Here is a 15974-nt window from a genome sequence, read left to right on the forward strand (position 1 = left end):
GTGGTGTTCACAACTTCTCATCTGCAAATATTATATTTTATTATATATAATACCTACTATATTATAATTTGTTTACCTATGTAAACAATAGTAATAATTCCATTTTAATTCCATTGGTTTGTTTATCTGGTACTAAAATGACATAAAAAATTTCATTTACCTCATTTTATATAAATTACGTTGTTGCATAGTGTTTAAGACATTTACAAAATAACTATAATTCATTCCGAGAACCCCTGACACCATAGTTGACTAAAGCTGTGCCAAGAAGATGAAGATAAAAACACTAAATGTTAGTGCTATCACTAAGAAGCCTTACCAACATAAGGCACTCGCGTTTTGTGTTGTTACTGTACCTCTAGATACTGTGATCGCTCTTAGGAAAATATATTTATTCAAAGTCAGGAGACACGTAAGTAAGAATCTTCCACGCCTTGAAAACTATGTCTAATATCGGGCGGAATAACACACAGAGAATGAAGGAACTCACATAAGTGGAACAATAATGTGTGTATACCATTTTAAACATTCATGCTTTATTGTAAAACTACTTAAATTATGCTGTTGGTTCTGTTTATATCACTTTAGAAAATTGAATTAATGTTTATTATAAACAATTTATGATCAAGTTGTATTTTAAGTACACATTCTCCAAAATGATATCTTAAAACATTTTTTAAAGAAAAAAATTTAATTGACATAACTCTTAAAAAAATGTTATTACTAAAAAAAAAGGGGGGGGGGGGTTTGTCTGTAAAATCGGTTTACGGACGAAAATTTTTTGTGATAACATCATAAGAAAACATTGATGAAAAATTGCATACTTTTTAATTTTCAAATATTATTTACAGTTTTTGCAAATTTAATTTAAACCATTTGTTTAAATATAATCACGAACAATTAGTTATAGAAATAAACTGAATTCAAATCAATGTCACTAAATTGTAATTTGAAATGACAAAATTGGACAATTAAATAAAAAAAAATTAAATTGCTGCTTTTAAAAAGCCCGACTTAACCTGTTTGATATTATGGAAGATTTTCTCGCACGGTGGTTGGCCGGTTCTTGCACGCTCGGCTCAGTCGGAACGTGACAATGAGTCATGTACGTAGTCGTGTTTTTTCAAACAGCACGCCACGAACTACCGGAAGACAGCGTGCTTCGGTGCAACAACGGCGCCATAGCGGACCGGAACTGAACTAACCTGGATCCTGTTTATATGTTAGTTTAGTAATAACTGTGTGTTCGCATGTAGCTAAGTAACGAGAGAGCATGTATCTTTTATTTTAGTATTTTAAGAGTGCTTTTCTTGTTTACCCGTGACACATAACTAAACTAGTGTAACGGTTCTGTGGTTCGGGGGAAGACGCCATGTTGCCGGTGGGAGCGCGCCCTTCCGGCCCAGTCTACAACTATAGCAACGGTCGAGGTGAGACGCATACGTACCCCGGGGATGTTTTACTAAAAAAAATTATTTTTTTAAAAACTGATATTTTGTAATTTTTACGTGGGCGTGGTTTGTCTCAGTTGATCGAGTTTTATTCTGTCCCAACATGTTATAATGAGTAAATGATAGTAAAAATACTTTTGTCCCTATGACTAAAATTTTATATATGACAACTGTTGCAATACCAGTAAATACTAGTGAAAAATGTTAAGACAATTTGGTAAAAAGGTTCCTCCAAAACCTTTAATTTATGTACTATTAACAACAGTATTTCGCATCGTTTAACTTATGAAGTAACACATTATTTTTAATTAGAGATTGATTTCTACTTATAATCTAAAAGTGTGATACTAAAATAAGTAGAGGATAAAGTATGTAGTGACACATACGCTAGCCTAGGCGACTTGATTTTCAAAATGCTGCCAACAATAAAATCAATGTGGTGAAAATATGTTTGACAATATGATTGTTTAATTAAACCTATTTGATATAAAATCACAAAATAAATTTATGAGAAATATTAAAATCAATTCACTATGCCAACATGTTTATGCTTACCAAATGCAGTCCTGAAGTGACTTTTACACTACTATGAAACTTATAACCAAGTAACAATTTTTTTTAAAAATATTTTTTCTACAGCCCTGCTTTTATTAATATTTATTATATTTCTGCTGGGTTGCATACGGTTACTTACGGGTTTGGAACTGAAATGTATCGAAAATAGTAATATTTATGCTCTTACGCGCTGAGGGTCGAGCGATCCAAGAAGTCTGGGGAGAATTGACAGAGAAGACCGAGCGGGAATCTTACTGCTCTCCGAGGCAGGCAGTTGGCTGGCTTCCCCCACCCCCCTTTTCAGTCTCGTTGAAGAACATGGCACTCCGCTAGGCGATAAGGAATTCTAAGAAAAGGGCCTTCTTTCCTCCTACTCCTCCACCCCCTCCCCTCCCCCCTTACAATTGCATAGCTCATCCGTACAGCTAGTGCTCTCTATCGAGGATCTTGGAACTACATGTGTTGTGTTCGTTCCTTGCGCGCTCGGGAGAATTTCAGGATCTTAGCCTTAAGGCTACGATGCTGGATAGTTCCTTACGATAGGCCTCTTTCCAGAGTGTCAGTAGAATATGTCTTTGTGTTTGACCTTCTGTATTGACCTATTGCCAAAAATATTTTAAACAAAAAAAAATACACACATACTTATACATAGCTAGGAAGATGATCTCATAAGCACACATATTTTCAATAAGAAAATATCCTACAAACCAACCCTGTGGATATTTCCATTTTAAATTTAGTCTAGCCGATAATTCTGATACTCATTTCTATACTATCACACTCCGAGGTACGATTTCATTGCACACTGAGGGCTGCACTTCTGATCCTGTGCTGTTGGATCTTTTCAAACAGTTTTTATAATTGCATTGTATTTCAACTTATTAATGTACAACAGCTGCACCCAATTAAACTAAATCTTGACCATGTGCTCAACACTGCAGAGGCTAAGGAGTGTGCGACGCTATAAAGAGCCCACATTTTTAATGTATTTTCAAAAAAATCTTAGATAGCGTGCCAGATGCTGAAAGCGGTTCAGGTCCAGTGGTCAGACGTATTGGGGGAACTTGTGGCTTGCACCCACAGAGGTCATATCGTGGCCCTGTTGCTGGAGTCTCCACCAGGTCTGCGCGCCCTTCCACGTGACTGCGCCTTTGAGCATCGACTGATGGTGTTATCATATATATCCCTAACAACCCCTAGACATCAAATCCAATACTATTATGAACCATCTGCATGCAGTGGCGTAGCCAGGATTTGTGTATGGAGGGTGTTAAGAAGCATGCCCCCCCCCCCCCCCCCCCCGTATTAAAGCGGGGGGTCCGGGGATCCTCCCCCGGGAAAAATTTGGATTTTAAGGTGTAAAATAGTGCTATTTTAGCAGTTTTCAGTTCTTAATTTTAAACATTGTAATGGTAAAAATTTTATTAATTTTAATATGAAATTTGTTTGAGTGATGAATAAGAAATTAATTAAAGATTTGGTGCTGGGGGGGAAGGGGGGGTTGAACCCCTAAAACCTCCCATGGCTACGCCCCTGTCTGCATGACAAACATGAACAGTGGCACCTCCTGAACCAGTTTGTAGGGCATGATAATTTTTTTTACCACCTCAAGGGATTTAAAAAAAAAAAATTGCAGTTGAGTTCTATTAAGCTCATAACTTCGCTAATCATTGGAATATACACTTAGACCAAGATGTGAAATCACCCGGAAAAACTTTGGCACAGCCAAATGCAATAAAGAAACCAAATCTTAGCTAGAGCATTACTTATTTCAACGTTGTTTATGACATGCAGCACTACTGTATTCCATATAGGCTGGCCTATCATTTTAATTTATACCATCATATTTATCAATAAATTGATGATAGTTGTGAGTCAATGTGGTAAAATTGTCAAATGATAAATGCTTATAAATGCTCACTGTCCAATACTAAGCAAAAAAAAAACTTTTGGAAAGCTTGGGGAATTTCGCTAATTAATTTTTTTTGGCAAAATTGAGTCAAGAGAACCTTATTAAACAAGATGAGATAAGTATCATGTGAATCTTACTAGCATAACTTAAATTTTATGTAGCATTACTTTTCATTTACTGATCTTTGTGACTGCAGTAATAACACTGCGCACATAATGTAAGTTTTTCATTGCATCATTCGGGCAAAACCAAAATCATAGTTTTTATTGTTTGGTCACAAAGGAATGTATAGAGAAGATGCCTAGTTTAACTGTATCAAGTGGTATTTGGATAATTTATTAACAACTAAAAATACATTTTAGTTGTTTGGTGTGTTACCATTGTTTCGATAATGTATGTTTAGTAAGAAGTCAACCTACCCATTGTCTTTATCACAATTTAAGCAGCTAAAACTTCTGAAAGTGATATGTTTGTACATTTGTAAGCTTTTTTTTTTGGCAGTAAACTGGCATTTTCAGAAACTAATAAATCAAACGCATCCTGCCATTCACTACAATAATTGAACACAGTTATCCTTAAAAACTAGAAACAGCAAAATACCTTTTGTACTGTCCACTGTTATTTTATGTTCTTATGTGCTATTCATAATTTCTAAACGATTGCCCAGAAAATTGTTGAACACTGCACGTAATTCCATTATCATCTTCAAATAGTAGTTTGTAGTTAAGTGGGATTAGGCCATTGCCATCTTGCAATTTAAAATATTATGATGCGGCTTGCAATAAAACTTCCGTGATAAATCTTTTTCGTTGACATGGCATAGGACTTAGCTTTGGGTAATTGTTGAACTGGTTTGATTATGATAGTTGTTGTCGCTCGCATGAAATAATAAGTTATGTATTTGCTTGCGGTGCTTACAGGCTAGATAGAGCCTGTTAGGAAATATGTAGCCACAACACGGTATAGAAGGTCTGGGAGATTAGATTTATATTTTGATATGCCGAAACATTGGGATAAATAGTTAAAAATTGGAATTATAGCAAAAAGATGAAAAAAATTCCAAGATAGCAGAGCCAAATCCCCCCTCCCCTTTAATTCAGTCTTCAATGACATGAGTTAAAGTTCACATGTATGAAATGATGAGCTAACTAAAAAATATGCAGACCTGTCATGAGCTGACTTTACTTTCTGACCAAGGCAGGATACAAAAAATTTTTTTAGAAGGAAGACAAGAGAGTATTCAGCTCCAAATGGGAGGAATTTTTGGAATTCAAACTCTTTCATGGAGGGAGGAGTCTCTTTTGGCTTCTAACAGATGATGCAGTGTTTCTATCTCTAATTTTTTCTTTTAAGTGTTGAATTATAAACAGGCAACAATTAATAGGTTATAAGTATTTTATACATTTGTTGTTAATATCTTTTTTCCACTTTGCAAGGATGCAGCTGCCCCTGTTCCCAAACCCTACCCTGGATTTACCTACGAAAAAAGATCTGCTTGTGCACAGAGGACTAAAAGTACCATAGTCGGAAAAAAAAAATTTGTATTTGATATTCAACATTCCAAATCAAAATATTTATTTTTTATTTATTCGTTACTAATAGATACAGCAAGTGGGACTCAATTCACAAAAAATTCAAGGAAAACAGTGTAGCATGCATAAAGCCAAGAATATTTATTTAGAAATTTGGATTTGTTTTTTGCAAAATAATACATAAATGCTTTTCATGTGTAAAAATTATCTGTAATTCTGAAGGCGGGGCGGGGGGGGGGGGGGGAATTTAATTTATCAATTTTTATGTATATAATCAGTTTCATCAACTAAGAGGTTTCAAACTTTAAACTTTACTGTCAGATTGTCTTGCATTTATATACCACCCTATTATAGCTCCATATCATCCAATACACTGACAACTGTTGGTGCTCCCTCGGCTTGCACAGGCAGTTATGCTTCATTGGCGCTTCACTAGGGCGTGTGTGACGCGGGTGTGTGAATAAAACATTTGAAGGGTCATAATTGCAGCACTTCGTCAGACACAACCACCTCGTCAACAATTGACCTTCAACTAGGGTTTTCCATGTATTTTTAAAAAAACTATTTTCAGGGACATTTATCGTGATAACATCTCTTAATTATTAATATTCATTAAATTTAATTATCATTTGTTTTTCCACGAGTGTGCTAGAGCTCAAAGCCTGGCATCGCGCAAACTTAAGTCCTCTCCCTGTTTTTCGGCAGCAGCCAACCCTCGCGGCAGCAGCCAATGGGGAGCAGAGCAGTTGCATCTCACCCTGCATCGGGGCTGGCTTCGACCTGCCGCTTGCAGCCATCTCTCTTGGAGCAAAAGGAAACACTGTTCCTTCAATCATTCGGCTCCACAGCTTCCACTCTGCAATCTGTAACTCCCCACTCGCATCACCAACCAGTGGTTTTACATTTAAGTCAGCCCGCTGACTTTCGGGCCCTCATACTTCTTTTCAGTGCAGTGCCCATCATCACTCTTAACAACCTAACTTAAGGCCCCTCGGCCCTATGTGATTCTGCACTGTACGTAACATGGCGCGTAACGCATGGTTTGTGTCGCCTGATAGTTTCACAAGATGGACTGAGACAAGCTCTGGCTCCTCAGCAGGACATGCCAGGTCCCTGGGACAGCATATTTATGAGTGCCGTGTGACCAATAAACACAGCTCTTACCAGAATACCCGGTGGAATCAATTATTAGCATAGGTACCACAACCTTGTCGAGTGCAACCCTGCTACCTCTCAGCCACGTAGCCACGTCACGACCCTGAGAAGAGTCTCGCGTAAACAAGCGCAAACGTGCATTACGCTAGTTGGCGTCCAAGCACGACATCAAAATCACAATTCAACAACTAGGGCAGGTAGAGGGACGTCAGTATATTCCTCTCTTGTTTATTTTTCTGTTTTTTTGCATCACTTTTTCTTGGACTCCTGTGAAGTGTGAGAAAAAAATTTTGTATGTTTTAATTCAATTGAAACTGTAATCAATATTTATAATAATTTATTTGATTTGAACTAAAAAAAAACATGATTTGCAGCAGCCTAGTGTTCCCCCTCTCTTCTTGAAGAAAGTATGTGCAGTCCTTTGCAACTTCTTGTCCCGTCCTTGTCCCATGTGCCTCCATTCATTCAACGAGAAGCTTACACAAAATATTGAATCTTTGTCTCATTCAAATTATTTTCTTTTTCTTTCTGGTTCAAGCAGGGCACATCCTTTACTCTGAATATATTTTCTCTTGATGATAGAGGTCTTCTAATGTGTTCTTAATGGTGTGAGGAATGGAGATTGAAAGAAAAAGTGTTGGCTTCACTAGTACCGCAGTAATTTTACATTCAATAACTTTATCTTTTCAATAGTTTCTACTAATACTTTGCATATTTCAATAACGTTGTTCTTATTTGCCAGTAAAGAACTTATGCAGGAGAGAAACATTCAATAAAACACAATGTTGTTTCCATTCAGAACTTTTTTTTTTTGTAGTTTTACATCAGGTAACATAATTTCTTTACAACTCCATACAATGCAAGATGGAGTCATATTGGTCTCCATGTTTTAAGTTTTTCCTTCTGATGGATACAAGACAGTTTCCACTTATAACTGAATGTCAACATTACAACTTCAAGCAATACTAGAGCCTGCCCATTTTCAACATATAGATTAGTTTTAACAACACTGCGAAGAGCTAACAACCATACCGTATATAATTTTATATATATATTCATATATTTCTCTCTCTTTTAGCATTTTTTGACAAAATATTATAGACAACCTTCAGTAATACCAGTCAGGTAAGTAATATCGTTCCCAAAAGAACGTTGTCTATCTACACAAAAATCTGATATCACAGGAAAAAATATGAAGTGGGATATGTTATGTTTGCAACTCAAATGGTACCAAAAAATAAATACATAGGTACTATTCAGAAAAACTCAAAACCAACAAACACTACATGGTGATGTTATGATAACTAATTCTACAGATTCTGACATTTTTGATTCACTCATAATTTTACTAACATACATCAGAGTTGAATTGCATCATAGTTTTAATCAAATTAATGCTATTCTTGAAAACAATACCAGCTACTCTTGATACATGCTTGAATACTAGCAAATCTGTAAGTGCATTAAGAACACACACAGGAAGAGGAAAGTGGCAGACCTGAGGTGGTGGATAGAGGAGATCATCTCCCTCACTCACCAAGTTAGTAAAAGTTTGAGAGATTTCGGTGAAGGTAGAGTGTTTTTGGGTGATGCAAAGTGAACTGTTAAGACAGACGGAACACAGGAAGTGAGTGACAAGTCTAAACCCATTATTAATGGAATTTTTATGATATTTATGTGTTGTTTTTTTTTTTTCTTCAGATTCCCGATTAAATAAAATTCTAAAATTTGACAATGGAAGAGCACAATATATTTATATGCTTTTGCATGTTTGCTGACTTTAAATGACCCCTTCAGAAGATGTGTGGTGGTTATTTGCCAGCTATATAGCGTATATAGTAACTATTGAGAAAGTGACGGTAGTTTTAGTTAAAGAAGGGAAATATAGTGGGATGCAAAAAGAAGGGTGGAACTATTTTGGTAGCTGGCAGGTTCTCCCGAGTGTCAAATGCATGCTGGTCTGAATCGTATACAGATCATTTTAAACAAAAAATTATTTCAATGTTCAATCATTTGCTTGGAATGAATTTGAATAACCATCCAAACCTGCAATCAAAATAAAAATAACAAATAATTTTTCTCTAAGCATACACACAAGATTTCTATTGTAAAACTATCATGGTTTCACACTGAAGAAAATTGACAGATGTCATGAGGTCCATGCCAGTATTAAGGTAATTTTGATGTACAACGAAAGGGTATACAGTATGCAATAGTGTGTTCAAAGTACTGTGTCTAAATTGGGGCTCTCAAAAATTATCATTTTGATGTGAATCAGCTACGGCTGTTGCAACCATAACTAACTTGGTGGAATGAAAATGATTTATTTGTTACAATGATATCCTTTCTGGTGGCTTGCAATAGTGAGTGAAATTTATTTTGACAAAGTGAAACTTCGTATGAGCAAAACTCTTGCATATTTTTTGGAGTACTATTTCTTTCCCGCATATTTTTTGGAGTACTATTTCTTTCCCAACTACTGATTTGACAGTATTCAAGTAAATATCAAGGAAAAAAATTATATTCCAATTTTGTTTTAAAAGAAAAATCATAAATTTAAATAGGTAGGTATACTTAAAAGAATTATATTTTACTTTAGAACTCTGTTATTTAAGACTTACAGTTAATGACACACACATATTAATTATACTGGCTGATCCCCCAGAACATAACTACAAAACTGGCTCAACATGTCTGTGTATGTTAGGAAAACAATTTTTTAAGAAGAAATTGTTATGTAGTTGTATATTAATGACTAGGCAATAAAAATGAACACAATTCTTAATGCTGATACAATGTGATTTTTAGGAAGAATTTACAGCTATCATATGTGAAAAGCATGAATTTTTTTGTTAAATATATATTTAACAGTATGATAAAGACTAGTAAACAGTAATTCAACATATTAACTATGTTTATTTATGTTCTTAACACTACCATCATAACAATGTTCTTTAAGAATGGGTAATACTATTTTTACTCTACCAATATTTCCTGTACACTGACAAATTATGTGCGCGTATTATTCCTTCACAGTCCTCAAAAACTAAATGAGAGATCCCCAACACTGAAACAACACGTAACGCCTTCATTTCAAAGTTGTTTCACTTACACATTCACGTTTACAGGCAGTACATACGTAACTATTAAAATAAAGTCATTTCAAAATTAAAGCTGTATGATCTACAGTTATCACTTCCCTCACAGGATAATATTTCTCGTGTAATATAAGATGTCTCCTCAGGAGTGATATTTGTAAGTCACATGTTAGTAGCTGAGCGGTGTCGTCACAAAGTGAATGATGAGACAAACCGCCTGTAAAAACAAACGTTACTTATTCCTGGTACAAAAGTAGCTCTTCATATTATTTTACTTTTTATCTTCACAGGCATTCAGTAAGACCAATGTAAACAATTAAATGAGTGACATTTCTTTTTAATGAAAATACACATTTACCATTTAGTGTAGTCATTTTTGCAGATGTGCACAGCACAAAGATTATGCACACAAATTAAATCTTTACCAAACAAAAGCATACTAAGAGAGCATCTGATATTAAGATATTATGATTTCAGAAAGTGATCAATGATAATATTAAAGTTTGAAACCAGCCAAGGAGTTGTTTTGTTCCCCACAGAAAAAAGAAAAAAAGAATTCGAAGTTAAAATACACAGTGAGTGCAGTTTACTTGACACGTGCCAGTTATGGTAGTCTCCAAGATGCTCAGCTCAACTAACGTCACGAGCAATATTAGAGGTACTTTAGTTAGAGATAAAAAAGAATGCTCAACATATCTTAAAGAAAAAGAGTAGCTTCCTTTATAACTTTTATCAAAGTTTGGTGCCATGTTAACTAAACAACAATTTAAAAACTAAATGATACATTTTTTTTAAAAAATATAAACTAACTGCAGTTATCTTTCATACACATATATTGAACTGACTGAATATATATTGCTAAAAAAAAAGCACACACACATAGACAAAGAAACCTAGCAAGATTAAAGAAAAAAACTAATTTAATAAACACCAGATGTTCGCACGGTGACAAGGCAGTCAAATTCCACAAACATTTAGCCAAACCTGCATTAGTTTGTCATAAAGTGAAACACAAAGTATGCACCTAGGAAGTAGCACAGGCAAGCTCCACTGAGCACTCTCTGAAAGCATAATCACACACACTAGTGTGTTTCTACTGGCGCACCTCCCTGGTTCGAGAGCGACGGTTCACGTTTCCTGGTGACTTCGCAGAGGCTTGGAAACAAGTCTCTGTGAACTACAGCGCACAAGTCACCAACTGATAATGGCACAAAGAATGGCAGTAGGGCTGCGACGCACGGCACATACACTCGTGTGGAACTCAGGCACGCCTCTCGCTGGGATGGGTGGCATCGCGACCGGTCGCAGTCCGCACACGTTCCATCCGGAGAACTCAAAACACACGGCTGACTTAATGACAAGAGCTGCAAAAGTTGTGAAGAACACTTTTATAAGGCTGACAATGGTACAATTTCTCTTCCAGTGGAGGTTTTCAATGATTTCTGACAAAACTTTCCGGTATGGCACAAACATTTGTGATTCTAAAAAGAAACAACAGAAATGCAGTTGCGTGTACCAAGTTTTGGTTACCTGGACATCTAAAAATTCAGATTACAATGTAAATATGTTTGCGAACTAACAGTGAAATTCTTGACATTTTCTGTTACTGTTTTATGGTATTTCTTCCTAACCAATACAACCATTGTAACTAAATCTAATCAGGGTTTACGTGTAATCCACACATGTCTACAACACCCACCCCAAATCGCATTCTCAAAACGTAATGCCTGAGATGCCTAAACCAACATTTTGTACAAATGACGACACACAAACACACATCACTCTTACATTTACTCTAAAATGGCACTTGGCTGTGTCCAACACATCTTGATGCACAAACTTAGCTTCTTGAGTCACCTTAAGTATACATCTGAGTTGAATGTTTGGTTAACTCGAAACCATCATGACAGATGTATTTTATACAAACTTTGGTAGTTAACAGTTAATGCCAACAGCACATTTAACATTCATTCAACACAACTTTTAAAATTAAATTTTCACAGATGTAACATGTTAAAGCTATGTGGACGATGCATAATGAAAAATGCATAAAATGCCCCTGAAACAGGTATGTCTCAGATGTGCGATTCCTCCACGTTCTTCCAAGAGGTTATTAATTGAATTCTCTTTGGGTTATTCATACTAATTTGTAACCACACATTAGTTATCTATTACTACAAAATAAAATTTGTTACATTTATCACTCACATATTTTAAACAAAAAATCCTTTAGCAATCTATAACACACTTCAATTAGAGATTTGGTTCTTTCATATTTAAGTATTTGAAAACAATGATTACAATTGATTTAAATGTAACCATAAAGGTAGGAACATTTGTTCAAAAAACATATATTAGAAAGTGGAGATGCTTAAAGGAACTTAGTAAAGACATAATACAAAATAAACACTAACACTTATTGTTCCTATATACATACTATAAGAATCAATTCAAAACACATCTTATTTACTACTCCTTGCTTTTATCTAAACAGTAAGCGAACGAGGATGCAGGTAACACAAAAGAGAAAATACACATACGTATTGTTCATCCTCATTTAAACTGTGATCAACATGTTTTGAGTTTTTAACCATGGTCCCTACAACACATATAGAGAAAAGAAGCCTTTAACTTTCAATGTGATGGTAAGGAGGGACAACGAACATCCTACAACACCAACTACCACGAGCCAATGTAGCCACCAAGAAGCAACATACTTGATTCAAGCAAGTTCTGACTTTTGGAAATGACCAAAGAGATCTAAAACTGTGTATGCACCAAGACGAGTAACGGCAAAAAAAAGCAAGACCACAACATTGCTTTCTGTTTCCGTCTACAGTCACACACCTTCCGACACAGGAAGACATTAAAACTTGAGAAGAAGAGGTCACTTTTCACAGAAAATTATATTTTTTTATTGTCATTGCTGCACCTTCCTTCTTCACTTTAATGAACTCAATATTTCTATTTTATTTCCCCTTCTCCCACAAGGGCTGGTATTTCTCCCAGAATAAGTCAGTTGTTACTTCAGCATTTCTGAGCATCACCACCTTATTCACGCACCAACAGACTAGAGCACACAAAAAAAGTATTGTTTTCAAGAGAAGTATTTTCACTTTCATTTCTACCAACGAGCTGGTCATTTTCTAGACATAGCAGCAACAGTGTTTGTGTTGTAAAAAAAATACAAAGCAAAACTGATTCACAGCACTAAAATGTCATCGATAGCTAACAAACAAAATTCCCAATGCAAGAAGTCCAAAATAGAGCACAGACACTAGAGTATCAAGGCAGCACACCACATATTTTGTGGAATTTGTGTTAGTTTATTCACGGTTTTGAACGAATGGCAGTGCTTGTGAACGGGGAGGAACTGGCTCGACGCGGGCTCGACGGAGGCTGTAGCGGTTTGCACCACTGCGAGTCACTGGACCCGGACCGCAGGGGACGCAGACACTGGCCGGTTCATGACGACGCTGCAGCATCAGGGCTTGAAGCTTCAAGACTGTCTGGTTGAATCTGAAAAGTGAACAAAATGCTCTTTGTATCCAAAGCAAATTCCAGCCTAACTGAATCTTATGAATAAATTTGCCGTACCCATCAATTGAAAATAAAAATAAGCCACAGTTATAACTCTGGCTAAAATAAGCTAGTTCAGGTTACACACAATTCCAAAAATTATTTTTAAATTGTAAGATTAAGGAATAATTGTAATTTGCACAAATAAAATACTTATTCATAACATTTTCATAGATTATCAATTTCTATCAAAAAGTATCGAGTACGTACTGGCTACATAAAATATTGTCAAAACCATTTGTGAAAATGGAAAATATTGTAAATAACCACCGATAACATTGATGTTGAGTGTATGAAAAAATGAATTAATGATTTAAAACACATCTTATCAACAATAACATAATTAGAGATGGATGAGATGAGAATAGAACATCAAAATAATGAAAAAAAACCCAGAGAAAACCCACTGGCTAATAGCTGCATTCACCATGCTTCTCACTTATGTAAAATCAAATTTTCACCCTGCTGGAAATTGAACCTGGATCATCATGGTGGGATTTTTTTTCCCTAACCTAAATTAAAACTAAGTGTGTTTGGGAGGCGCCTGGTTAGGGAAGACTAAGTGCGTCTCAGGCCGAAGCCTATAAGCCTAATCATGCAGGGTTTTAACCATGGAGAGGATGCATGCATCATGTTCTAGGAGGGGGATTGGCCAGCCACGGCAGCGACTGGCGCCATGACTAACTCCCCCAACTCTTAGCTCTAGACTAAAACCAGATAAGTTGGGCCCAGGTAAAACCTGCATAGACGCAGGGAAAACCCTGCGCTCTTTCATGCGGGGTGCAATAATTATGCATTATGCATGCAGGTTGGTTATGGGGAACAGAAGGATGGTTCAAGAAGAACAGTTGGTCGGGGTCGAAAGAAACTACTACTATCAAGGGGCGGGAACTTGGACATTGCTGTCCGCATTGATTTTGAGGAGTGCTGGCTTATTCAAGGGTGACTTTAGTCATTTCCCACCAGGCCGCCAGCTATCTTAAATTATGAAGGGGAAATTTATTTTTGGCACCTATTAATTAAATTAATTTTGTCTAACATAACTAATGCTTCTGTGCGCATCCAACAATTTGCAGAGTAAGCCACTCATTGGCAAGGGCAGCTTCATCGGTGTGTATCTGCACTCGGTCATGGTCGGAGGCATGTGGTTTGACCACTCAGTCACCGCGGACCCCATGCAAGTTGTGTGATGTTCACTCTGTGCACACAAACACAAGTACAAGGCACTGCTTCCTGCGACTGCCGTCGCACCTCGGAATGTTGGACGTCGTGTCCGTTCTGGGCGCACGGGCCCGCCTCGACTTCCTCGTCGGCGGGGAACATGGGGCTGTGCGGAGGGGGGTCGAGGTGAGCGTACTCCTGCAGCAGTCGCACGCTGTGCTCGTTCTGAAACCACGCACCGCCGCCCCTCAGCAACTTCTCAGGCAGCGGTCTGCATGGCTGCCTTCCAGGCTACCAGGAGGACGGGGACTGCAGTGGGACAGTCCCCACCAACTACGAGGCACCCTTCTTACCAGTGATGGGCATTACGGGCAGTAGTGACCAACACCGATCAAATTACCAAAACTTTCCTTTAACAGATCCGACAACTGAATCATTACTTTTTTTGTAAGTAATTGCAGTGCAATTCTCAAGTAATTCAATACTTTTGAATAATCATTTTAATCACCAGCACTATTGGGGGGGGGGGAGATGTGAACCCCCTCCCCCCAATATTTTAATAATTGCATTTAAAAAGGAAATATAACTATAAACAGTTTTACTACTGGACAGTTTTTTTTATATGGAAAGTTTTTTTATATCTTTTTAATGAATGTTACTCTAAAGTCTATATTAAAATAATATGGAAGATAATTAGATTCAGACTCTGTACAAAAGTATGAACTTTTATTTCAATATACTCTTTGATGATCATAAATGGTAAGAACTACTTACGAAATGTCCGGTATTTCAACGCATAATCTCCTTTAAATCTGCCACAGCTCAACAATACACAAACCATAATATTGCAAAACAATATTGTAATGTGATAGAAGTAGAAAAAACAGTGAGTAACCATCTGGTTCGGGCTGGGTGTTCGAAGGGAATATGTTTTTCTTCATCAAGCTGTGAAGCTGAAAGTAACTTCAGTGCCCTAACACTGCTAAAAATGTATTTGAGATGCACAATGTTCCAAAAGAGGCTGAATCACGCAGCTATATGTCATGTGCACAAACTTCTATCAGACCAAGTCAAAACAAAAAAAATCACCAGGATTTTTATATCTGCTACTGAACGAAGACATAATTTGTTTGGATCAGTTTGAAGTTTGAACAATAAATAAAAGTTAATTATTTTATGTTTTATTTCATTGTATCATTTATTATTAGTACCTATGTAATATTACTGTTTTAATTCCTTTAATTCAAACTTTATTCAAATTGTTTTGTTTGTTTTCCAAATCTTTACAAACACTAATTTATTTATGATTATGATCAGGTCAAATAAAGTATGTTTCAACTTTCAACCATTTTGATTTAAGTTAATTTCCTGCTAGTTATTTCTTAAATCATACTAGTATTTTTATTCTGTAAAAAAAATAATCAAGATAAAAAATAAAATTAGGTACCAGTAATGACAAAAATTATACTAAAGCTTAGTTTTGAGGTCAAATTTTGGAAAAATTAGGCTCCCGGACCTTCCTCCTGTGCAG

At 36.3% G+C, this 15974-nt stretch overlaps 1 protein-coding gene across 1 annotated transcript in view; it reads right to left on the minus strand.

Moving 5' to 3' along the window:
* Positions 1-7390: 7390 nt before the first annotated feature.
* Positions 7391-15974, minus strand: part of LOC134530281 (trichohyalin-like) — a 289318-nt gene continuing 280734 nt past the window's right edge. Inside the window, exons 19-20 of the mRNA XM_063364988.1 lie at positions 14534-14668; positions 7391-13222 (exon numbers count right to left, since the gene is read on the minus strand). Of these exons, the coding sequence (XP_063221058.1) occupies positions 13169-13222; positions 14534-14668 (189 nt within the window). The 3' untranslated portion in view covers positions 7391-13168. The remainder of the gene's footprint in view (positions 13223-14533; positions 14669-15974) is intronic.

This window comes from Bacillus rossius, chromosome 3 (assembly GCF_032445375.1).
Source record: "Bacillus rossius redtenbacheri isolate Brsri chromosome 3, Brsri_v3, whole genome shotgun sequence".
Classification (NCBI taxonomy): domain Eukaryota; kingdom Metazoa; phylum Arthropoda; class Insecta; order Phasmatodea; family Bacillidae; genus Bacillus; species Bacillus rossius.